This window comes from Procambarus clarkii, chromosome 7 (genome assembly GCF_040958095.1).
Source record: "Procambarus clarkii isolate CNS0578487 chromosome 7, FALCON_Pclarkii_2.0, whole genome shotgun sequence".
NCBI classification, from domain to species: Eukaryota; Metazoa; Arthropoda; class Malacostraca; order Decapoda; family Cambaridae; genus Procambarus; species Procambarus clarkii.
Genome location: NC_091156.1, coordinates 17,285,130 through 17,312,104, shown reverse-complemented (window position 1 = coordinate 17,312,104; position 26,975 = coordinate 17,285,130). Strand labels below are relative to the sequence as shown.

Genomic DNA, 26,975 nt, shown 5'->3' with positions numbered 1-26,975 from the left:
TACAACATAAGTTGACAGCGGTGATTACACTGGTAAGGATACATGTCTTAAGTACTAATAATGGGGAAGTGGGTAGTACAAGAATGTGAGAATTTGAAGCACAAGGTAGGAAACTATGAGGGATGAAATTAGGTACAGTTTGGTTTTACGTTTGAACAGGGCATGGTTGAACATTTTTTTAATTCATCAGGGAGCGAGTTCCAAAGACTGGGCCCTTTTATTTGCATGGAGTGTTTACACAGATTTAGTCTGATTCTAGGGATATCAGAGATTTATTTCTGGTGTGGTGCTCATGGGTTCTATTACATCTAACAAGGAAAAGTTTCAGCTCAAGATTAGCATTTAGGAACAAGGTTTTGTACGTGTAGATAGCACATGAGAATGTGTGGAGCGAGTGTGTGTTTAGCATGTCAAGGGACTTGGAGGTGCTGTGTGTTGTTTGAAGACAGAATTTGTTACAGTTCTGATATTTTGCCGAGTGATGATGGGGTTGAGGTAATTTGCAGTGGTTGAACCCCATGTACCGATACCCTATGTTAGATAGGGATAGATTAGTGCATAGTATAATGAGAGGAGAGCAGAGCAGGGAACATAATACTGTATTTGATTTTAGAAAGTATGTCGACCGTTTTTGAGATTTTTTTTTTTACGACAAGTGTTGTATAATGATGATGATGATAATCAGGAAAAGTACATACATAGATGCAGAGTTACAGTTGATCGGAGTAAGTCCCTGATCATTTTTGGCTGCAAAGAAAAGGCGATAACATCTAGGTCAGAAAGAGCTGTAGAAGAAGCTAAAGTAGTAGATAAAATTGTTGGCCTCGTGGAAGGTCTTACAAACAGAGAGAATGTGTGCGACTACAGGAGAATAGGCAGGTACGTAAAAGGGAAAGATCGACCTTTGAGGATCACCCTAAACGGTGCCAAACAGATGGAAGAAGTACTAAGGAATGCTAGAAAATTGCAAAGGGATGAGGATGGGAAAGGGTGGTCGTTAAGACGAGATCTTTCAAAAGAAGATAGAGAGAAGCTGAAACTGAACCTCGCCGAGGCAAAACATTTAAATGAGAGCAGGAATGAAGAAGAAATAAATTCTTTTTTCTATAAAGTGATAGGGGTAGGCAAACCAGTAAAGTGGTACATAAAGGCAAACCAACAAAATCAATAGAGAGAGGGGGAGTGAAGAATAAGGAGAGGGGGAACAAGTTCCTGAAGATTGCATACACCAACATAGATGGAGTGAGATCGAAAATACTGGAGTTAAGTGATGTAATACAGCTGCAGACACCAGACATTGTTGCACTCACGGAGACAAAACTTGAAGATGTAATTTTAAATGAGGTCATATTCCCAAGGGGCTACTCAATTTGGAGACGGGACAGAAAAATTAGGAAAGGCGGTGGCGTTGCTGTGCTGGTAAAAGAACACCTAAAGGTGAAGGAAATAATGACTGCCAATCCACAAGAAGTTGACATAATAGCACTAGAGATCTGCTATGAGGATGATAAACTAATGATGATAAATGCATATAGTCCACCGCCAAGCAGCACATGGTCAAAGGAGGAGCTAGATAGTAAACGTGAAGGTCTTATAACAATAATGAGAGAGATTATAGCGAGAGCGGATAACGATAGATCACGACTGTTGATAGTCGGTGACTTCAACTTGAAATCCATAGACTGGGAAGCATATGAAGCTAAAACAGAAGATTTTTGGACCTGTAAATTTGTAGACCTCATCCTGGAAACATTCTTGTATCAACATGTTAAACAAGCTACGAGGATGAGGGAAGGGGACGTTCCCTCCATGCTAGATTTGATATTTACCAGGAAGGAGGAAGAGATATTTGACATTCAGTACCTTCCTCCCTTGGGTAAAAGTGACCATGTCTTTTTGGGAATAAAGTATGCAATGCGTTATAAGCTGGAAGAAAATAAGGAGGTTGAAGCAGTTGAAAAACCAGACTTCAGGAGAGGACATTATGGTGACCTTAGAAATTTTTTTAGTGAGTATAATTGGACAGACTTGATGCTAGGCAAGGAAGTGAATGAGATGTATGGCAAGTTTTGTGAAATATATGATAAAGGCACAAAAAAATTTATACCAAAACAGAGATGCAGAACTAGGAAACAGGATTGGTTCAATAGAAATTGCGAGAGGGCTAGAGACCGAAAGACACAAAAATGGAATCAATACAGGAAGAGGCCGAACCCCCAAACATACCAGCGATACAAAGATGCGAGAAACAACTACACGGCAGTGAGGAGAGAGGCAGAAAGAAATTTTGAAAAGGGGATTGCGGACAAATGTAAAACAGAACCAGGTCTATTCTATAAATTCATAAACAACAAATTGCAGGTAAAGGATAATATTCAGAGGTTGAAAATGGGAAATAGATTCACGGAAGATGAAAAGGAAATGTGTGAAACACTAAATGAAAAGTTCCAAAGTGTGTTTGTACAAAATGAAATCTTTAGGGAACCAGATACAATAAGAATTCCAGAGAACAACATAGAACACATAGAGGTGTCTAGAGACGAAGTGGAAAAAATGCTCAAGGAGCTCGGTAAGAACAAAGCAGCTGGCCCAGATGGCGTTTCACCATGGGTTCTGAGAGAATGTGCATCTGAGCTCAGCATTCCACTTCACCTGATCTTTCAGGCATCCCTGTGTACAGGAATCGTAGCAGACGGGTGGAAACAGGCTAACATAGTTCCAATCTACAAAAGTGGCAGCAGGGAAGACCCCCTCAATTATAGACCTGTATCATTGACAAGTGTAATAGTGAAAGTATTGGAAAAACTAATCAAAACTAAATGGGTAGAACACCTAGAGAGAAATGATATAATATCAGACAGACAGTATGGTTTTCGATCTGGAAGATCCTGTGTATCGAATTTACTCAGTTTCTATGATCGAGCCACAGAGATATTACAGGAAAGAGATGGTTGGGTTGACTGCATCTATCTGGACCTAAAAAAGGCTTTCGACAGAGTTCCACATAAGAGGTTGTTCTGGAAACTGGAAAATATTGGAGGGGTGACAGGTAAGCTTCTATCATGGATGAAAAATTTTCTGACTGATAGAAAAATGAGGGCAGTAATCAGAGGCAATGTATCAGAATGGAGAAATGTCACAAGTGGAGTACCACAGGGTTCAGTTCTTGCACCAGTGATGTTTATTGTGTACATAAATGATCTACCAGTTGGTATACAGAATTATATGAACATGTTTGCTGATGATGCTAAGATAATAGGAAGGATAAGAAATTTAGATGACTGTCATGCCCTTCAAGATGACCTGGACAAAATAAGTATATGGAGCACCACTTGGCAAATGGAATTTAATGTTAATAAATGTCATGTTATGGAATGTGGAATAGGAGAACATAGACCCCACACAACCTATATATTATGTGAGAAATCTTTAAAGAATTCTGATAAAGAAAGAGATCTAGGAGTGGTTCTAGATAGAAAACTATCACCTGAGGACCACATAAAGAATATTGTGCAAGGAGCCTATGCTATGCTTTCTAACTTCAGAATTGCATTTAAATACATGGATGGCGATATACTAAAGAAATTGTTCATGACTTTTGTTAGGCCAAAGCTAGAATATGCAGCTGTTGTGTGGTGCCCATATCTTAAGAAGCACATCAACAAACTGGAAAAGGTGCAAAGACATGCTACTAAGTGGCTCCCAGAACTGAAGGGCAAGAGCTACGAGGAGAGGTTAGAAGCATTAAATATGCCAAAACTAGAAGACAGAAGAAAAAGAGGTGATATGATCACTACATACAAAATAGTTACAGGAATTGATAAAATCGACAGGGAAGACTTCCTGAGACCTGGAATTTCAAGAACAAGAGGTCATAGATTTAAACTAGCTAAACACAGATGCCGAAGAAATATAAGAAAATTCACCTTCGCAAATAGAGTGGTAGACGGTTGGAACAAGTTAAGTGAGAAGGTGGTGGAGGCCAAGACCGTCAGTAGTTTCAAAGCATTATATGACAAAGAGTGCTGGGAAGACGGGACACCACGAGCGTAGCTCTCATCCTGTAACTACACTTAGGTAATTACACTTAGGTAATTACAAACATACTGTTGGATTATAGATAGAGCTAGTTCATACAATACCTAAAGCCACTAATATGCATAGCGTTTCGGGCAAGGTGTGAAGGAAAAACACTTAAACTAAAACTTAATAGTAATTGGGAGTAAAGCATAAATTGTGTTGAAAAAAAAGGACTAAAAAAAGAAAAAAAAAAGGGAGGAACTGGTTTGCAAAAAGCAGCAATTGTACAAGTTGGTCAACAAACAGCATATTGTTTAGAATAGCAAGACATGGGTTGACATTTAGGGGGTAAGGTAGGTTACATGGAGTTAATTAGGTAGTACTTAGTTCTACTCTGAAACTGGTTGAGAGAGGTACAGCCTTTGACATGATTAGGGAGGTAATTCCACATTCTGGGTCCCTTGAGTTGTAGAGCATTTCTAGTTTGGTTAAGTCGCACTCTTGGAATATCAAATAGGTATTTGTTTCTGGTGTGGTGTCCATGGGTTCTGTTACAACCTTCTTGGAAACTTTTAAGGTCAGGATTGACATTGTAGTTCAGAATTTTAAATATATAGAGTACACATGAGAGGATGTGCAGTGACTTAATATCTAACATATTCAAAGAATTGAGTAAGGGGACCAAGTGTTGTCTGGGGCCAGAGTTAGATATTGTTCTAATAGCAGCTTTGTGTTGAGTAATTAGAAGACATAAATGATTTTGTGTAGTAGAACCCCAAGCACAAATACCATAATTGAGGTAAGGATAGATGAGAGTAATAGAGCGTCACCAGGGCAAGGTGAGGTACATAATATCTGATCTTAGAAAGAATGCCAACAGTTTTAGAAACTTTTCTGGGGGAGAGCCCTGGAGCTTTCCAGGCTGATATGCTAATGTGAGACTTTGGCATCAGTCATATGTATCGAGTTCTGTGGGCCTACCGAGGACCACGAGCCAAAACCCAGCCCCCCTACACAAGAGGCACGAGGAGCAATGGCCTATAGAAACCCACGTGTGGTTGGAAGTATTCTATGTCTGCCATCAACCCAGTTAGACACCCAAAAAGGTAAGAGTCCCAAAACAAACCCTTATTCTGGTGAAAATTGCGACAAAAAACCGAACTAGTGGATAGAACTTCCCAAACAGAAACGGGCAAACGAGTATGACATCACACGTTGCCGCGTCGCTGTCTGCGCAGCTCCCCCCCCCCCTCCCTGGTAGGGGTAAAGTGGAGCCCCAGACCCCCACGCCGGCAATCCACTTCTCAGTTCTGAGGCTGATGCTATAGGCAACGGTCATATGATCTGGCTCCAGTGGTTGTTTTAGCACTGTACCTTGTGTGTGGTGACTGTCTTCTGAGTAGTGCGTGAGTCGGGAGGGATTCTTCAGTACTCGGGCTGCATGCGCCTAGGGTTTCCTTCGCTAGGTGCCCAGTAAGTACTGCCCTTGGGGCTTGGGGCTATCTTCCACAAGTTCCTTGGGTTCTGCCTCTGCTAGGCCATTTACTGCTTGGTTTTCGGCCGCCCTTTGTGTGCTTGGGTGTTCTGTCTCCCTTGTTTGCCATAGGGTAAGGGCAGTTTGCACTGGTAAGGGCACAGGGTACTGCGCAACTTTTTTCACCAATCATAGCGGCCAGCTCTGTTCCACCTGGGTACGCTGTCCTCTTGCGGGTTTTCTTTTTCTGTTTGTTTGCCTTCCTGGTGGGGGGTGGGTGGTCTGCCTTGGTTCTTGCCCCGTGTATTGAGTACTCTTCTGTTTCCAGTGGTTCCTCCTGCTTGGTCCCCATGAGTGTACTGTACACTCTCAATTGTGTACGTGTACTGTACACTTGGAAGGTAGTTTGGTAGACTTGGGCGTTGGTTAGCAGTAACCTGCCTGGGCTTCCCTGAGCGTGAGTTCCATCTCAGGACCCTGGGAATCACCATGGGGGTGCGTGGGTTCGATGGATGTAACCCGAGTCCCCCATCCCCCTCGTTTTGTGCAAGTTCGAGGGTCGCTCTGTCCCCTTGTCTCAGGGTGACTCATTGTTTTTGCCTCCGTCTGCTGCCTGTGGGGTTGACCTGGAGTCCTGAGAGTTTCGTTGCTTGTTTGTGACTCGGTTACTCGGTCTTATGCTGACTATGTGGGTGCAGGGAGCACGGGCATTGCACATTGGGTTCAGGTGGTTGCAACGCGCTAGGTTGTTTGCTCCCCAGAAGCCCCGAGGCTGCCCCGGTTTGGTTGTTGTGAAGGGGCTTGGGGGTGTTGTTTGCTTCGGTTTTGTTTCCTTCCACGCCCCCCCTTGTCTTTCCCCTGTTGTGATTTCGTGTGGTCTCCCCCCCCCTTTCCTCTCTGCATCCGGATCCTTTCCATCTGTGGGTTCGGGGTCAGGGCGGGGATTCGATGGTCTTGAGACTCGGGCGGTCTCGGGAGTTTTCCCTTCCGGAGTGGCGGCGGAGGCATTCGAGCCTGTTCCTCCAGTCGTGTTGTATGAGTCTGCCAGTGGGCTCCCTTCCTTAGTAATTTTCCGGTTGCCCCAGCTTTTTCTTGTGAGGCTGGGGCTTTGGGGGACGGCTCGGCCCCGGGGCCTGCTGTGTGGGTTCCCGGGGTTGGGGAGAGGCTGCCTCGGGGGCCTCGGGCCCTGTTGGACCCTGCTGGGGTTTTCTACCCTCTAAGCGGGGCTTGTGGTTACGGGGAGTGGGGTTTTCCTTTCCCCCTCTGCGAACGAGTTGTTGGGTATCGGCCCCTCCCCGGGTTCGGATTCTTGTCCCTTCGGTTCCGTCCTATAGGTGGTTTTTTTTCCGAGACAGGACTTTTCCCCCATGTCGGGGTCATGTTCCCCTATTATCGGGGTTCTGCATGACTTTTGGTCTCGGATGCAACTGTGCCTTTATGAGCCTTCGTGATTTTGTTTGCTTCTGTGAGATCTCGGGGGTTCGGAAGGGTCTTTGCTACTTTCCGCATTGTTGGAACGTCTGTCGTCTTCCAGTGAGGCTTACCTCCAGTCCTTTTTTGAACTCGTTGGTCCTCTTCCGTGCTTCTTCTTGGTTTTTGATACTGTCTCATTTTTTTGTCTTATATCTTCTCCTTGTGCTCTGTCTAGGCACTGCTCATGTTTTGCAATACTCTTTGTTGGCACCCTCCCTGCTGGGCGGGGTTATGCGCTTCGGACGTCATGCGTCCTGCGCATATGCTGTGGAAGTTTTTGTTCTGGACGGTGTACACAGGTGCTGGTTTTCCGCGTCCTTTTTCTCTCGAGTGCTTCGCCTCTTTCACTCCTCTCGTCTCTCCAGTCTGTGCCCCATAGATGCTGGGGGTGTTCTGGGTTGCCACTATGGGGAGGACGCTGGCTCCCTTCGTATGTGTTTGGGGCGCCTAATTCGCCTCTACCCTACTCTTCTCCTGCAGGTGCGGCTCTGGCCTTCTTCCTCTGGCGGTGCTCCCGGTATCTTCTCGGCTACGTTGTGTCGTGACACGTTCGTGCCTACGTTCTGCAGGTGAGTTTATGTGGTTTGGCGTCTTTTTCATCCAGGCGCTGGTTCGTGGTTTTTGGATACGAATGTCAGAACATAGCACCAAAGGTGAAGGCCTATTGGCCCATACGAGGCAGCTCCTATTATACTCATCTGGTCCCACTCATATGCATGTCCAACTCATGCTTGAGTCAATCAAGGGGCCCCACCTTCGCCATGTTCACTATGTGGTAGAGGTAAATGTTACACTGTGTCAGGATGTTATGAGGAAGACATTTTGCTGCAGTTTTGATACTGGGGATGTGTGTTGGGGATTGCAACCTCTGACCAGGGGAAGGGAGGGTTGCTAGGGAGCCTCCGGGTCTCACCCAGAAAATGGCGTTTCATTACATTCAACACTGTTTTTTTTATATATTTAGAATGTGTCCCTGGAAATTCAGCTTGTTATCGATGAGAACACTAAAGAATTTGCCATCTACTTCAGATTCAGATTCTTTATTTAGGACAGGTACATACATTTCGGATGAGTTACAAACATAATGTTGGATTGAAAGAAAAAGCTAGTACAGTACATACAATACCTAAAGCCACTAGTACGCGTAGCTTTTTGGGCAAGGTGTGGGGGGGGGGGAACACTTGGACTAAAACTTAATACTAATTGACATTAAGTATACATAGTGTTGAAAAAATAAAAAGTAAAAAAGGGGGGGAACATGGCAGAAAATAGCAAATATACAATTTGGTCAATAAATAGCATTGTTTAAAAATAGTAAGACATTGTTTAAAATAGTAAGACATTGTTTAAAGTAACAAGACATGGGTTGACATTTAGGGGTAAGGTAGGTTACATGGAGTTTTAATTAGGTAGTACTTTGTTTTGATCTTAAACTGGTTGAGAGAGGTACAGTCTTTAACATGATTGGGAAGGTCATTACACATTCTGGGTCCCTTGATTTGTAGAGCATTTCTAGTTTGATTAAGTCGTACTCTTGGAATATTAAAAAGGTATTTGTTTCTGGGGTGGTGCCCATGGGGTCTGTTACAACCTTCTAAGAAGCTTTTAAGGTCAGGATTGACATAACAATTCAGAGTGTTAAATATATAGAGTACACATGAGAGGATGTGCAGTGACCTAATATCTAACATATTCAGAGATTTGAGTAAGGGTACCGAGGGCTACTTTATTACTAATTTAAATATTGTTTATTCTTAGATTAATTTGATTTGAGGATTTATTACCAAACAAAATATATTAAGTTTTGTCAATGTTAAGGGTGAGTTTGTTAGCAGTTAGCCAAAGATGGACTTTATTTAGTTCAGTATTCACTGATATTTAGAGAAAGAGGGCCAGGACTGGAGAAAATGAAGGTTGTGTCATTAGCAAATAGAATTGGTTTGAGGTGTTGAGAGGCATGTGGAAGGTCATAATGTATATGAGAAAGAGGGTAGGGCCAAGTATGCTGCCCTGAGGAACACCAGTGTTGATGGGTAGGGTGGGAGAAATGGAATTATTCACAAACATACTGGAACCTGTCAGTAAGGTAAGACTGAAGATATTGGAGGGAGTGACCTCTGACTCCATAATGATGTAATTTAAGGAGGAGGTTTTGGTGGTTGACAGTGTCAAAAGCCTTACGTTGGTCAACAAATAACCCAACAGGGAACTGATTTTTATCAAGAGCTGCATGTATCAAGTTAATCATACTAATAAGTGCATCATTAGTGCTTATTTAGTGTGTGGGGGGTTGGGGTCAGAATAGACAAAGGTAGGATCATCAGCAAATAGTATAGGTTTAAGAATGCTAGAAACATTTAACAAATCATTGATGTATACAAGTAATAGGCGAGGTCCCAAGATGCTGTTCTTTGGCACTCCTACTATCAATGGTAAAGTGGGGAAGGTTATGCTATTGATGACTACATATTGGTATCTGTCACTGAGATAAGAAAGAAAAAACTGTAGTCCAGAGCAAGGCCTTGAATACCATAGTGGTGAAGTTTAAGTAAAAGGTATATATGGTTTACAGTATCAAAAGCCTTTTGCAGGTCAGTGAAGAGGCCAATTGGCAACTCATTTTTGTCAAGGGCTCTGTAGATTGTCAAGCAGACTAATAATTGCATCATTGGTACTCTTTTGAACAGAAGCCAATCTGGCAGGGACTTGGTATGTCGAGTTTTATAAAGTAGGAATAGTGCTGTAAATAATTTGTTCAAATATTTTTGAAAGGATTGGTAGATTTAATATTGGTTTGTAATTGTTTGTCAGCTGTCTCACCTCTTTTATGAACTGGCATCACTCTTGCTTTTTTAAGGAGATCAGGAAAAGTATGACTCAAGAGATATGTTGAATAGCAGAACTATGGGTAGTGCAACAGCAGGGGCAGCACTCTTATATATCATAGATGGAATTTCATTAATGTTCCCAGCATTGGTTTTAAGTGATTGACTTATGGATATAATGTCAGGCTGACGTTTTAATTGAAAGCATGAGGACATAGGTAATATACTTATAATAATTTGCTTGTTTTCCTGCTTTGCTTGCTTGCTTGCTTGCTGCTGCTCCTGCTCCTGCTCCTTTTGCTGCTGCTGCTCCTGTTGCTGCTGCTGCTCCTGTTTCTGCTGCTGCTCCTGTTTCTGCTCCTGTTTCTGTTGCTGCTGCTGCTCCTGCTGCTCTTGCTGCTCCTGCAGCTCCTGCTGCTCCTGCTTCTGATGCTGTTCCTGATGCTGCTGATCCTGATGCTCCTGCTCCTTCTGCTGCCCCTGATGCTCCTCCTGCTGCTGCTGCCCCTGATGCTGCTGCCCCTGCTCATGCTCATCCTCCTGTCCCTTCTCCTGCTCCTTCTAACCAGGGCTTCACACAAATCCCCCATGCACTCTGACTGTCATGTGGAAGCCTTGGGAACCCTCGTGTGTTCAGTAGAACCCTAGAACCCCAGCTTGCAATCCTTTTAAAATGTCGTGGCCTACTTGTCTGGGGAGTGTGCCTAGGAATACCCAGTGCAAAGGTTCAAATCCTTTTCATGGCTCCTGTGGATTTTCTCATTGATACTTCGCGTTAGTGTGTTTTTTCTGTATTATTGTTATTATTACTGAGAAAATCCACAAGAGCAGTGACAAGGATTCGAACATATGCTCTTGGTATTGCCTGATGCACGTTGCAAATTACTTGATCATGACATGGCCTAGTCATGGCCCACGATATCAGCAGAACCCCAGGTTGCAATTCTTTTGATCATGTTGTGGCCTAGTCGTTAAGAGCGAGTATGACGATATCAACGCCATCTGTTGAGCGGAGGTGTGACATTGACAATCCCATCTGTTGAAGGTGGTATGACAATGACAATGCCATCTGTTGAGGGAGTTATGACAATGCCATCTGTTGAGGAAGTTGTGACAATGACAGTGCCATCTGTTGAGGAAGGTGTGACAATGACAGTGCCATCTGTTGAGCGCACCCCCTCCCCCCGACCCACATTTTCTATTACCCGGTGGAAGTTTGTAATCGTATTTGATCCCAATGTAGTTTGTCTTACTATTCACATATTTGTCCACAAAAGTAATGTAGAGAGTATCTTGGCCAACAGGAATCAGTTCACCCAGGGCAGTCATGAACTCAAGATGTGTTCCAGCAGGAACAAGTGGCTGAGTTGGTGTAGACAGTGAGTTGTCTGGAGATACTTAGCAAAGTATTGTTGAGTGGACTGATGTACCCTGGGATGGCCAGATTGAGTTAAGAGATGGAAGTAGTTCTGGCTGTCTGTTAAGGCTTGTTGTAAGCCTGTATGGAGTTCGGCCAGCGTGTTGCTGGAGAGTAGAAGTGGTGTTTTGGACACCGTGACGATACTGTGTAGAACTGGCCTATGTTATACCAAATAAGGTGAACTCGCTGGTGTGAGGACCATAGAACTTGAGTGATGTATAACAGAAGATCAAATGGACTTGCAGGGAAAAGATGATTGCAGAATTTATTGTATTAGTGTCCTTGTGTGAAAGTGACACTTCAGTGATGTTATGTACATATGTAGATATATATATTTAAGAAGTACACTTGGTGAAGGTACAGTTTTGTATTGTTTACCCCTTTTTCCTTTCACGAATAATTATTATTGCCAGTTCTTGATAGCTTACCAATGACTCTGGGTGGGATCTACTAAGAAGAGGCACTAAGGCCCCCCATATACTGTGTAAGAAGTGAAGATCCCGGTTACTGGCTAAGTGAGGCTGTGATAGCATGTGCCTGGGAATACCCAGTGCATAGGTTCGAATCCTCATCATCTTGCGGATTTTCTCATTGATTCATATCCTGTTACTGTGATTTCTCTGTGTATTGTTATTACTATTATTGAACAAATCCACACGAGCCATAATGAGGGTTTGAACCTATGCGCTGCGTATTCCCAGACGCACACTAGTCGACTGCGCCATGACGTGGTCAAAAGAATTGCAGTTGACTAGAGCATTCTTGGGAACACCCAGCGCTTAGGTTCGAACCCTCGTCACTGCTCCTGTGGATTTGTTCGTTGATATATCACAATAATGTGATTTCTCTGTTTATTACTATTGTTGTTATTGTTATAATTATTATTATTATTATTATTAAATTGTAGAAATTCATGTCATTAAAACATTTTAAATAGCACTTGCATAGAGAATGGTAAAAAAGTGACATAAACTACAAGAGTGCAATATGCACATACCAACATAACAGAGCAGCTATGTGCTCTGTTATTAGTAGGTAATTACAATTAGGTAATTATATCTCCCCCCACCAGGTCTCTTAATTAAAAGTTGTATGTTAATTATTAAATTGTTTAACAGATAAAAGCAATAATTCAGACACTTGTTAAATTCAATCATTTGCTTTAATTTTGACTAGTGAGCAACAGCTCATTACAACAGTGTCATATGTTGGTTCTTATTCTTTGCAGATTAAAGCTGGTAGGAAGTTGAATTTGAATGAGTTGGGGTTTAATTCGATCCCAGACCTTCTATCAAGTTTTGCTGAAATTTTCCGTGTAATCCGGCAAGGAGACAAACACTTTGTGTGTGATTCTAATTACAAGGTTTTTATGGATTCTGAGAGTAAAGAAGGTAAGGAATATCATTGGAAATTTTTAGTAATGATAATTATAAAAATGTACATAGATTTAATACATGATACAGGGGAGAATTCATGGGTATGAAATGCACATTATATGAAGCCATTAATACGGTTCAAGCATAATGTAAAGATTATCAGGATTTTTATTTGTAAGTTTAATGGGGTAATACTAAAAAATAAATGAGAAGTAAGTTAACATATTTTAATTGTTTGATTAACATTTTAATTGATATTTAGAAACTACAGTTTTTTGGGGGAGCACCCAGTGGCGCTCTGAAGTTATACTAAAAGTCACATCATAAGAACATAAAAATGAAGGCAACTGCAGAAGCCCTATTGGCCCATATGAGGCACCTCATATGGGCCAATACAATAACTGTACTGTACCTACTTTGTATCCACATATTGTAATCTGTTTCTCTGTATTTGTTATAAATGAAATTGTTTATAAATAAGTTTGTTTTATTTATTAGTCTCATAATCTCTGATTTAACTGTGCATAACGATAAACTTTAGATTTTAATATTTAAAAAAATTTATTTGGCTCGCAGGAAACTTCTAGGGACATCCCATTTTCTTAATTATACTTTCTGCTGATATATGATAAGTTCATTTATACAATAGCTTTATTAAAGGTATTATTTACATATTATACATTTGATTGGCATCTTTTTATTTCTCAATTTCTTTAATATCCATATTGTTCTAAAAAATTGTATTTTGTTTGTAGTCTCCCCAGTTAATGGAATTCGTCGAAAATTAGACCAAGAGTGCATTGAACGATTAAAGAAGCTGTTGGAGGAGTTTCCCGATGGTCTTTCTACAGATGAGCTTATAGGAGCTTATAGGGTAAGCTTTAGTAGTCTCTTCTTTGTCTTTAGTGCATAAAATTTTAGATCAAATAATATCTCGCAAGTACAGTAACTTTTAAGTACAAATTTAAAATATACAAATGATATTTTTACAATCCACAAATGTCAGTTTTGTGTGTCAGAGGAAGATTTAGTAGTCTTCCATATGTAGTAATTTGTGATTTGACAGTTTAAAAACTTTCAGGTTTTGTAAGTTTTTAAATTGAGTGTGGGGCATGTGTGTATCAGTAATTAGCTCCTGGAGCAACTGAGGCCAAAACAGAAAAAGTATTTCATAACATTCAGCTCATGTTGCATTTTTGGAGGAGTCCCTTGGTAGTTTTTCCCTGAAGACATTTTGCTGAAATTACTACTACTAGGTCACATCAGTCATTCGGAGTTCTATTTGGACTACCTGGGACTGGAGCCAGAACCTGGCTCCCTCATGCAGAATGTGAGTGACATTCTGCCACCCCATTGGGAAAGCTTCTAGAAAGTCAGTGAAGCTTTGCAGACTACTGCAAGGTTCATAGGAATGGAAGCCTCGGAACCCACTAAATAACCGACCTGTTCTCACACTAGGCTGTTTAAAGCAACGGCCGTCCTTCCCAGATGCATTCATCGATTTTAACATACTGTGTATTAAACATTGGTTTGTTCTCATATATAAATTAATATTAATACTGTATACGTAAAAATTCTATATACTGTATAGGTAGGCATAGGTTAGGTTAGATGTTTAGGTTCTGTTGGTGATTATTTATATTTGAAGTACTTGGGTGAAGCATTTATAGAATTGTGGTTTGAACAGAGGACATGAGTGAAGCACTTGTTCTGGAAGTGTTCGGACGTCATCAGTTGTGAGTTGTGTGTAAACCGCTCTTCATTCATAAACGGGTGGTATGGTGGCTGGATTAATAATGAGTTTGGATCTTTGGATCTTTGTATGCGAGGACGGGCTGAAATAACTCTCCAGTGAACTCTGCTAAGGATTCACTTGAGACAAGGGATTCACTCAAATTAGTGAATCCCTTGTAGGTACCAATATTCACCATCAGGTGGCCTAACCCCAACCCACAGCCAATTTCCCTGACCAACCAGTTCTGTTGAAGTGTTGGTGGGTGGATTGTTCTACCACTAGTGGTCCAGTCTACCAGTCATGGACATGCACCATAACTTTAAGTTAGCCCGAAGGCAGCTCCCTGACATCCTTCCTCCCTCTGGTCGGTGGTTTTACATCATACTAGAACTGATGTCAGCTGGGCCAGCTCCCACCTGTCCTCCCCCCCCCCCCAAACAAGGAGGGGTGGGTGGAACTAACTAGTGTGAATCTGGTTTAATGAAGTTTTGGATGTTTTCTTTTGGGGGGGAGCTCTTTTTGACATTTTTGTGGGCATGTGTTAAACCATGCAATGGTTTGTTTTAAAATACCTGCCTTTCTGGGTGTCTTTCATGGATGATGGCAGAGATGATAGACTTTAAATATAAAGAATGAATGGGGCTTTAGGTATTGTTTGTACTAGCTCTATCTATAAATCCAACATCATTTTTAACTTATCTTCTATGTATGTACTTTTACCTGAATAAACTATTTTGATTTTGATTTGAGCTATTGTTCCCATGCCTCTCTTAGGGGGGGCCAAGTTCTGGCTCGTGGTCCTCGGTAGGCAAAAAGACCTCCGTAACTGATGACTCAAAGTAGTATGGCACGTTATCAGTATGATAGCTTCAGGGAGGTGACTGGGCTTCCCCACAGAAAAGTACATGGTCATAATGCTTCCACAGTTGTTCTGCATGATACTGAAACTAGGAGTATTAACACATTCAAAATTTACATTTTGAATTAAATTGCTTGCATAAAAAGTTTAATGCTCCGTAATTTACAAATGTAAATTACTGTAATTGAATTCCTTTTGCCAGTTGGAAATTTATTGATTTTGAAGTTTGATTGTATAGTACTAAAATATTTTTTTCTGTTTAGGGATTTTATGGAGCTACACTAGATGACTTGAATCCTGAAACCTATGGTTATAAAACTCTTGAAGCCCTTTTAAAGTGTCATCCAGAAGTGATCAGCATTCGTTATTGGGATGGAAAGATCATTATACTGGCTAATACTTCCATTTTTCCACACATTTCAAACCAGGTAGTTATTATTTAACTTTTCACAAGTGCCTGTATGTTAATTTAATACACTAGCATTCCACTGATGCAATATGCATTATACATTGCATTTTGAGCAAATTTTTATGTTAATGTACAGTGTGTTTATGATGTAATAAAGTACTATGAACAGTTATTAATGTTTGTAGGCTAATTGACTACCTCTATGTTTATACAATGCGGACATTTGTGTAATTGTTTACAGTTGTTCTCTAATTCCAGGGTGAACCATTGTCTTGCCCCATGCATGTTGCAGGTGTTCATGACTCGTATAAAACATTAGAAGAGAAGTCTCTCTTATTAGTTGGACAGATGGTGGATTTGGTGGTTGGAGAAGTGTACTCGCCAAGCCGTTTTTGGGTTATTCACAAAGGGAGAAATACATCACAGGCCTTGAATTCTCTCATGGACTGCATGTTGTAAGTTGAACAGGAGCTCTGGTGTTTTGATTTTATTGCTTTCAGTCAATCATTTGTTTAGCTATATTGTGTGATATAGCAAGTCTATAATCTTCTCTAGGATTTGGAATACACTGGTACAGGAAGACTTAAATATGGATAGGAATTTTCTCTCATTGTTATACGCTATATAATCAAGTAAGTATCCCTAGTAGGGGTACCTTTCTGGATGAATTCTGTTGGCTTCCCTGAAGCTATCATACACTGATCAGTGCCATACCACTAGGTGCCATCAGTCGCAGAGTTGACTACTGGGACCACGAGCTAGAGCCTGGCCTCCTCAGAGGCGCAGAGAGAGATTACCTATGAATACTTTACATTTAAAGTTAATCATGATTGCCACCACCAGGGAAGCACTCAGAAAGTTTGGTGAACCAAAACAGACTTCTGGATGGTTAAAAACTATACTTCAGCCCCAAAAGTACCAAAGTAACTTCCCTCAAACAATGAAAACAAACCATCAGAATTTCATGAAACTAGAATGTGTTAGTTTGTCTAACTGCGCATTTGTTGTACGAGTTATCATCATACAGTACTGCATGTTGAATTATTATTGCTCTGTTTTTATACAATTTATGTAAATATGGTTATAACACAGTTGTTTTCTCATTTGATTGTGTTTGCAAGCTTTGGCTCTTCAGTCCTGCTTCTTAACTGTTAATCAACTGACTTGCAGATTCCTGAGCCTATTGGACTCTCTCATATTTAAATTTGAAACTGTGTATAGAATCTACCTCCACAACATCACTTCCAAGTGCATTCAATTTGTTAACTATCGTGACATTGACAAAATTTTTTCTAATGTGTGTGTGGCTCATTTTGGTACTCAGTTTCCACCTGTGTCCCCTTGTGTGAGTACCACCTGTGCAAAATAATCTCTTAAAGACAAAATAGTTTTTATCCACCCTATTATTTTCCCTTCCAGTGAAGTGAGGTTCAATTCATGCAATTTTTCCTCGGAACTCTTGCCTCGTACTTCTGGGAGTCAGGTGGCACATACTAGTGAACTCCAAATACCTGTAGTAAATTTGGAGACATATTCTATCTGTAAATATCTGAACCACCTGAATAGTAAATGCCAAAACTCTGCTGGGTTTTAAAATACAGATAGAAAAGATCATCCGGGCAAATGGGGGGGAGGGGGGGACCTTTGATAAGCCGCCAGTTTCCTGTCCTCGTTAAGGGCTCTAGTATTAGTGACCCTCGGGTAAATTCAGGTAAATATACTTTTGAACCTTCTTGAACTTTGTCTTGTGCTTATCACTTTGAGCTGCACAGCATGCATACCCCAGCCCTCCCCAAGGTCTCCTGCATTGGACCATTGAGCACCATTGGGGGTTTCCAGGGCCCTTAGGCTGACTGCTAAGGGAAGCCCAGGCGAGGTACTGCTAACCGGTTATCCCAGCGCTACCAAGCAAACAACTAAAAGCTGAATCTCTGCGACGTGTGCAAGCACCGGGACCTAGTGGAGGGCCACCAAAATTCTACAAGAGGTCCTACTGCCACACCAGGCAGACCCCTGCCTGGAAAAACAAAAGACAAACTCTGCAAACAGCACAATGCTGTTTGTTGACCAAATTGTATTTTTACTATTTTTCTGCCATGTTCCCCCTCCTTTTTTTATTTTCTCAACACAATTTATACTTTAATCTCAATTAGTATTAAGTTTTAGTCTTAAGTGTTTTTCCTGCCTGAAACACTTTGCATAATAGTGGCTTTAAGCATTGTATGTACTAGCTCTATCTATAAATCCATCAACGTTTAGTATCTCACCTTGTATGTATGTACTTTACCTGAATAAATATTTGAATTTGAATCTCAAGATAACCTCAAGATAGATAACCTCCCTCAACAAAATGGCTTCTTCCAATACTCCTTTTGGTGTTATTACACTATATATACACATTATATATAAGTATCTATCTGTACATTTTTGTTCACCATAACGAACCACTAAGTTGGTATGCTGAGTCAAAAGGCAGCAAGGAGTGGCCACCACACTGGTCGTCAGGTTTAGTTCCTTCAGTCTGTCTTTGTACCTTATTCCTCGCAGCTCTGGGACGAGTCTCGTTACAAACTTCTGCACCCTTTTTTTATTCCTTGCAAGTGCTACACAATTCCACTGGCTTAACGTTATCTTATCTCACAACAAGAGTTTTATCCTTCGCAAATAGAGTGGTAGACGGTTGGAACAAGTTAAGTGAGAAGGTGGTGGAGGCCAAGACCGTCAGTAGTTTCAAAGCGTTATACAGTATGACAAAGAGTGCTGGGAAGACGGGACACCACGAGCGTAGCTCTCATCCTGTAACTACACTTAGGTAATTACACTTAGGTAATTACACACCAGACAGCCCGCCACTCCCTCCATCTCACCTGACTTGCACACATTCTCCTCCCACCATACTGTTTTTCCTTTTATTCACTATATACAGACGTTATGTATAAGTATCTGCATGTTTTGTTCACCATAGCGAACCACTAAGCTTGTATAGTAAGTGCAAAGAGCAGCAGGTGGCCACACAGATTTGGTAAACTATGCTACAGTTCTCCCACCCTCAACATTACTTCTTCCTCAGGACAGCACAAATTATCACAACAATCCTGCTATTATCAGAATTCTGGTCATTTATATCAGTCAGGGATCTTCTGTAACACTATCATCACTAAATAATACCAGTTACAGTACATATATTTTTGGCATTTTTTAGGCGATGCTGTGGTCACAAGCTTAACAACAATGCTGTGAGCTTGTGCTGCGTGTGCTAGCCTTGGTGGATCGCTCAGTACTGAGGATCTCGCACCTGGGAATGTTGTCCCACGATTTAAAAAAAAAATGACATCTGTTTACAAGAACCCTGAGGAAAGTGATGTGAACCCCATGCATCCGTGGGCTGTTTAACCCCTGCACTGCACACCTGTTTGTGGCAAAATCTTCATAGTGCAATTGTTAAGGACATAATTTTTGTTGTTTTTATAAATGTTCAGGTAAAGTTAATGTCAAAATGTTTCCAAACTCAACTATTTTAATTTCAAAACACAAATAGTGATGAAAACATTAAAAAACATTAAAATATAGCCTAAGTAAAAAAAAAAAAACGCACAACTCTCAAAATGAAATTTGTTGTTTGGCACAGCAGTAGTTAAGAGTAGTGTGTCCTCATGGCCGTCCTCCTACCATCGTAACCGGCGATGGGAAACGGCTCTGGCGAGGTTGCGTATTGGCCATCCACGCTTAACTCAAGGTCACTTAATGAAGCACCACCATGCTCCTTATTGTCCTAATTGCATTGTCCCTCTCATGGTATATCCTTGGCATGGCATATCCTTGTTGAATGTCCTGACTTCCAGGATGAGCGCGAGTCTTGTTTTCCGACTGTCCCTCATAGTCGCTTGTTTTCGATAGAATTCTTGGTGAATAGGATACTTTTGATATCGTTCGCCTTATGCATTTCTGTTCTCGTATTGGCATCCTTTGTGATATTTAGCACTCTGATTATTCCGCACATTTGATGGTGCTACATAGCCTTCCCAGTTTGGTGCCTTCTTTTGATAATTACTTACTTGCCAGCCAGCCTTTGGTCCTTAAAAACACGCTTACCAATTTTATTTACCTGAATTTACATAAAGGCCTCCATCTATAGTGGCCTTGATGGTGATAGGGCGTTGACAATTTGTCACGTCATCCCATTATACTGTACATGAAGTTTTTTCAGCTGAATTTTTAGCTCTAATTCAATGGAAAATCCTGCTTGTAGAACTCTAGTCTTATTATTGAGAGTTAGTAAACTATGCTAGCTAAAACAAGTGTGAGAAAACTAAGGTAGTGAAAGTGAGCAAGCTTGGTTATCTAAATCAATAACAGTCTGTTAAAGAAAAATAGGGAGAAGAGGAGGAGGATTGGAAGATGATGAGTAATAGTATTAGCAAGGTGAGTTTTACTAAGATAGGAGACTGAATACTTCCCTCATTTGATCAGACCAGATCTGGTTTGAAATAGAAGCATGGTGCTATAGTTTGTTTCTCAGTTTTAATGATAAAATTACACTTGTGCATTTTATATTCCACAGCGAGTTCTACAGCAGTCGCCTTGGAGAACGCTATGTTATTCCAGAGGAAAAGGTGACCATTCGTGCTCCGGTCATTGCTCTTCACGAGGAAGACATGAATTTCTATAGGGCATTTATTGTGTCACTGGAAGACCTTCGAACTGTTAAGGTATTTTATCATCAATATGATTTAGCCTATTTAATAAATTTCTACAGTCATCTTCAGTGAGTATACAACATGCCTCGGATGTCTTCATAAATCAGCTTAAAAATTGTAAAACTTCTTGATGCAAGAAAGATTCATTTTGGTAGACTTATTAGGTCATGTAACTACCTGGTGGCAGCTCTTATGACCATTGTATCAGTCAGGAAAAAGACCTTGATAAATTTTGAAAATGAATAAACAAAGCTGCACCAAAATTTCTCATTTCATAATATGAAGGAATACTAATCTTGGTTGCAAATATCCCATGGGAGTTTTTATTTATTTATTTATTTATTTATTTATTTATTTATTTATTTTATTTATTTTATTTTATTTATTTTATTTATTTTATTTATTTTATTTATTTTATTTATTTTATTTATTTTATTTATTTTATTTATTTTATTTATTTATTTATTTATTTATAAAAGTTATAGATAGATATAGAGTGGTCCACCCTTATATCACAGGCTGGTGCCTAAACGTTGCACCTCAGAGGGCACCATTCACTGGTGCATAAAATCTTTATACATTTTTGTTTTGTTAGCCAATTTATTTATTGGGCTACATCTATGGATTCTGTCAAAAATATTGGGAAATTGAATGATCATGAGTATTGTTTCAAAGAAATTGGTACAGTATACGCATTGCTGATTGTGTGGCATAACTCATTATGTATAAGTTTACAAACATTTGAACATTCAGCATTTGTTTTCCTAAATTTATTTTTCTGAGGCAGCCCCTTCAGTATTTCCATGAACTCGAGAACTTAACTATCAAGGCTAAGGTAATTAACTGGGCCGCTGGTATCCATACTGACCTACTGGGAGTCAGGACCAGAGACTCACAGGCGAGGGGCGTCTAGGAATCAGAGCCGAACCTAAAACTGAGAAATCCCACTAGAAAAGTATAGGACAAAATATGAAAATAGTAAAATTTGAATAAACTAGGGAGTAGTGGGAGGATACCCTAACTGTGATGTGTCCAACTGCCACCAGATGGCAGCCCAGGGTCCTGATTTGCGAAGCAGTTACGCAAGCACTTATGAACCTGACCATCTGTTCTCAATCTTTGGCGGCTTTGTTTACAATTATTAAACAGTTAATGAGCTCCGAAGCACAAAGAGCCTCTTTATAACAATAACAACAGTTGATTGAGAAGTTTTCATGCTTGTAAACTGTAATAAATGTAACCAAAGCCATCAAAGATTGAGGAAAGCTGTACACGTTCGTAAGTACTTGCGTAAATGCTTCGTGAATCTGTCCCCAGGTCACTCAGGGTATTGGCCACCTTCCCATCTCATTCACTAACCTGGTAAGTATTTGAATGCAACTCTGACTGGGTTTGCCTTCAGCTCTATACTTTCACCTAAGTGGTGGTGGCTATCCCTTGAATGATTGTTCTGTAGGGACCATTCATTGCTTTATTGCTGTGTTACTTGGGCTTCTCATTGTGAGGTTTGCTGATGGGGAATAATTATTGTTAGCTGTATGCTAGTGGCTATTGCATCTAACTCTGCCTCCATTGATAAGCTGGTAGCTTATCAATGGTCTCGCCATTATTTCTGAAACAAATTTCTTGCTGAATTTTTAACTGGAGAACAGTACTGTCTTGGCGTTAACAGCTTCTGTGAGTTGGCAATTCCATGGGTTTATTACCTTATGAGTAATAAAAATAGATGTTTCTGTGGAATAACCACTTTCTATTACTTAAGGTCAAAGGTTAGTTTTTCCCTACAGCCCCTACTTGCTGAGCAACTTTCAGTGAGTGATGAATCATAAGTCCTAAGTCCCTTTCTTTTACCTGCAGAGTAATATATGACAAGAGGAGGGAAAACAAAATAAATTGTTTTTGGTGATAGAAAGGTACAATAATTAGGAGCTATAGAGTAATTAAAATGCATAGAATAGTCAGAATAACATGGCTAAAAACAAATAACCCAGTTGATTCATATGAAATGAAAGTGTTGTTTAGGTCGGTACTAGACCATGGATATGCATACATGGACACACGTATACAGTACATGTAAAATACTGGAGGGCCTGGTCCCAAACTTGCACAGTAGAATAACAACATACTGGAGCAAAAGGTATGGAAGGAAATGCAGAATAGAACCAGTGAGGAATAGACGTGCCATAGGCACAATCAGTGAACACTGAACATCAGAGGTCCACGGCTGTTCAACACCCTACCAGGTAGCATTAGAAATATTGCCGGAATGAAGGTGGATGTATTCAAGAGGCACTTGGACAAGTTCTTGCAAGAAGTGCTGGATTAACCAGGCTCTAGTGGATATGAGAGCCTGTGGGCTACTCCAAGCAACAGCCTGTTGGACCAAAATATCACAAATTGAGCCTGGCCTCAGGCGGGTTTGGGGAGTCGAAGAACTCCCAAAACTCTCTCCAGGTATGCTCCAGGTATGGACCCTTATTTAGTCAAGAATTGGGTTATTCATTTGAGGTTATAAGTATGAGAACTAAAGTAGGAGTGGATTCTCTGGAAAAGATGGAATGTTTATGCATGGTAACCCAGCTGTAAATTATTGTTGGTATAAATATAAGTGCTGGATATTGAAAATAGTCAATTTATAGAGATATTAAGTTCAATACAATGATGTACATAAATATACATGTTAGCATTTATAAATGGTGAATGTAATTTTTCAGTTGTTACATTTCAGCTGTTCTTTGTGGACTATGGTACTGTTTGTCAGTGTGACTATTCATGTCTGCGTTTAGTTCACAAGAAATTCTTCACACTCCCAGCCCAGGCTATGAAGGTGAGAGATTTTTTTATTATATTAATTTATGAACTTGTCTGTCCAATGTACTGTAGGGTACTTTGACAGTATAGCACAGTGTTGATTTAGTACCCAAATTTGTATGATGACCATCAGCGTTAGTGAACTAAATATTTTCATTTTGAGATTTCTCGTTTTCATTAATATATATGGCTCCCTTTTCTGTGGGGAGCCCCTCCAGCTTCCTGGAGCTATCGGGCTAATATGCAATACATTAGACCAGGGCAATAGTCAATGGAGTTCAGCCTACCAGGGACCATGAGCCAGAACCTGGCCCTCTCAGAGAGGTGCAGGGAGCAATGGCCCTGGAAAACCTCTCTGTGGTTGGGATTTTTCTTATCTGCAATTGACTGGGGTTTGGCACCCAGGAAGGTGCCTAACCCCACCAGGAAGGTAGGCATAACAAAACAGACCACACATGGTAAGAAAATTGCAACTGAAAACCAATTCCCAAAGAAACAAGTAAATGTCACATAATGCCATTGTGTATGCACAGCCCCAACCCTCACCTTCCCCCTCCACCCCCTGGACTCTGAGCCTGCTACCCAACCTCAGTTCGTTGGCTAATGCACTCCGGGGTGGTCGTCAACTCTGGCTTTGGTTTCCTGGCAGTGTTTTACCTTAGTGGTGTCCTCTGCTGTTTGTGGTGTTGTGGCCAGGTGTACCTGAAGTGAACCAGGGCTGCATGCACTTAGGGCAGTCTTCCCCAAGTGCCCTGTGAGCACTACCTTTGGGTGTCAGGGTTATCTTCCCTGGTGTTTTTGGGACGCCATTTCTGTAGGGGTTTTTGCTGCTCGGTATTTACTCTGCCTTTGGGACCAGCTGGGGTTTTATGGCCCTTGTTTGGCCTTGGATAGAAAGTGGTATTGTTGCTGGTTGGGGCATCAAGGTGTTGTGCAGCCAGTTTACCTATGCAGTGGCCGATTCCTGTTTCCTCTGGATATTGTACTTTTGTGGGGTTTTTCTTTTACTTTTTGTTTTGTCTGCCTGGTGTGGCTATAGGACTACTTATAATATTTTGGTGGTGATCCACTAGGCTCCTGTGATTGTACATGTTGCAGAGGTTTCAGTGTATTGATCTTTCCCGTGTTAGCTTGGGTCTAACTGGTTAGCAACACCTTGCCTGGGCATTCCGTAGCAGTTTACCTACCAGGCCTGGAAAACCCTGTTAGGGGGCTCGGTGGACCTATGGATGCATCTTCCAAGTTCCAGCTCGCCTCATGTGAGTTTGAAGGTTGCTATGTGCCACTGTCTCAGGGTGACAGTCACCATTTTTGCCACCATCATGGTTCCTGTTGGGTTACCGACACTTTTGACCCGGAGTCTTGCAAAAAATGCTCTTTGCTTGTTCTCCTATTTACCCATTCTGATAACATTGAGATTAAGGTACAGGCGACATTTGCGTTGCATGCTAGGTTTAGGTTGCTACAACGCGCTAGGTTGGTTGCCCACCTGGATGCCCTAAGGCTGCCCCATTTTGGTTATAAGGACCCGGAATTGGGGACATTAGTCATTTCGACTTTGGTTCAGTCCATGCTCTCTGGTCCTTCCTGTTGTTCGTCCTGCCTCCCCCCCTCCATGCTTCTGGCTCCCAAACGTCTGAGGGTTTCAGAGTCAGAGTGGGGTTTAGTTGGTAACGAGACTGGCAGCTTCGGGGGCTGCCCCTTTCGGGTTGGGAACGGAGGCATTTAAGCCAGTTCCTCCTGCCGAGGCTTCTGGGCTCCACCAGCAGGCTCCCCTTTTCTGCCTTTTCCCTGGACTCAGCCTTTTCTTCAGGGGTAGAGGGTATGGAGAATTGCTCTGTCCCGGGTCCCAACTTTGTGGATCCCGGGGCTGGGGAGGAGTTGACCTGGGGGAGCTTGGGCCCCCTTTGACACCGCTTGGATGTTAGTGCTCTCTTTGCAGGGCTTGTAGTTGCAAGGGTAAGGGGTTTTCTTAGCCCCCCTTTCCTGTGTGAGTATGATTTGGGTTCGGCTCCTCCCCAGGTTCGGTTCCAGGATCCCTTGGGTTCCTCGGCTCCTTTCTTCTGGAGATTTTCTGCTTCTTGGATGTCACCTGAGAAGATTCAGGAGGCACTTGCTGCATACCTCCTGCGAGACCCAGATTCTTCCTCTGTTATGGATCCTTCCTCGTTTGAGTTTGGTTCTTCTTCCCTGTATTGGGTGCATGGTGAGGTTCTGGAGTTTTCCTGGCTGGCAGACTGCCCATTCTTTTCGTTGAGGGCATGGCTTGGGTTCTGTCAGACCTGCACATTGGAGACGGGACACCATGAGCGTAGCTCTTATCCTGTTACTACACTTAGGTAATTATACTTGAATGCCGAGAAACTTCTTCTGTTCTGCAGGTTTACCTGGGGGGGGGGGCAACCTCGAGCGTCTTACTGCGTGCTTGTTCACCCCTGTGCTTCCTTGGGATGTTGGTCTTGTACAGCTGCATGTGCAGGTTCCCACCCTTTTGGCGTCTTTGGTTGCTGAGGACTTGCGCGCCTGTGGATATTTGGCTTCGGTCTTGCTCTTCTTTTTCCTTCTCGAGCTGTCCTTGGACTTGCTTTAGGAGGGTGTGGGAGTGTTGGGTGCCAGGCCTTCTTCTGCGGCGCTGGCCTCTTTGGCTAGGGTGTCGATTGCACTGTTGAAGTTGTTTGCACCGATTCTCAGAGAGGCGGGGTGTCTGTTCTTTGCTTCTCACCTCGTGTGCCAGTAGGCTGTTCTTCTCCTTGGAATCTGTTTGGGCCTTGGCTCTTCGGTTTTTGTTGCCTTTTTGTCTGTTGCTATTTGCAGAGACTGCTGTCATGTAGTTTCTGTAGGCAACTTTGTCTAGGTGTCGTCTTATGTTGGACTTCTTGGTTCTCCGGGGTGGCCGTTCTCGGCCTTCTCGGAAGAGTCGTGTCAGAGCTCGGGGTTCCACAGTTTGGGGTGGCCCGTTGATGCCAGTTTTTGAACCGGCACTTCCTTTGGAGCCGGCGTCATCTGGTCAACGCAATGATCGCCCTGCTTGTCAGCTGGCTTCTCATAAGGAGCGTCAGCCATTTTGTGGGTGCCCTGTGGGGAGGGGGGAGGCACGCTCTGGTCACGCCTGGTTCCACGATTCGTGGGCGTTTCAGGTTGTCTCCTCCAGCGACGAGACATTCCAAGGCTCTCTTTCTGTTGGCATTGGCCTCTGGGGGTTGGGTTGGTGAGATTCATGTTCTCCGGTGCAGGGGTTTCTGCTCTTTTGGTCCTGGTAATCAATTTGTTTAGTTGTGGCCTTCTTTTCTGGCAAAGAATGAGAGAGCTGCTTTCCGGTAGGGTCCTTGGGTCATTGATGCTTGGTTGGTAGGCCGGGGGTGCATCATGTGTTGTGTCCGGTGGTGGCTCTTCGGCATTACCTATGCACCTCGGCTTCTGTGACCAGGGATACGCTCTGTGTTGATCCGGTTTCCCTTGTTCCCTGTTCCAGGGCTCGGGGTCTCCCAGGTTGTCTGCAAAGTTATTAAGTCTAGCTAGCCTGAGTTCTATCCTCTTGCCCATGATGTTTGGCAGTTTGCTGCTTTGGATGCCATATTTGGCAACGTGTCTTGGGCTGATATTTGGGCATGAGAATTTTGGAGGTTGAGCAGGATCCTGGCTGCTCGTTATTTGGTCAACATTCCTGGTTCTGGGCGTTCGTGTGTGTGGCTTTGGGTTGCAGGTTGATTGGAGTTGAGGAGTGTGTGGTGGTCGCCTCCCTGGTAAATCCCTCTTTTCCTTATCTTTGGTTATGTAGCTCCAGGGAGCTGGTGAGGCTTTCCACAGAACACCAGCGTTGAATGTAATGAAATGGCATTTTCTGGGTGAGCCCTGGAGGCTTCCTTGCACCCTCCC

General features: G+C 42.1%; 1 protein-coding gene across 1 annotated transcript in view; it reads left to right on the top strand.

The window, feature by feature from the left end:
* The window catches only part of LOC123761363 (tudor domain-containing protein 5), a 79,492-nt gene that overhangs the window by 23,202 nt on the left and 29,315 nt on the right, over nucleotides 1–26,975 (top strand). The window contains exons 4-9 of the mRNA XM_045747348.2: nucleotides 12,441–12,603; nucleotides 13,344–13,462; nucleotides 15,446–15,610; nucleotides 15,850–16,046; nucleotides 20,153–20,300; nucleotides 23,017–23,115. Of these exons, the coding sequence (XP_045603304.2) occupies nucleotides 12,441–12,603; nucleotides 13,344–13,462; nucleotides 15,446–15,610; nucleotides 15,850–16,046; nucleotides 20,153–20,300; nucleotides 23,017–23,115 (891 nt within the window). The remainder of the gene's footprint in view (nucleotides 1–12,440; nucleotides 12,604–13,343; nucleotides 13,463–15,445; nucleotides 15,611–15,849; nucleotides 16,047–20,152; nucleotides 20,301–23,016; nucleotides 23,116–26,975) is intronic.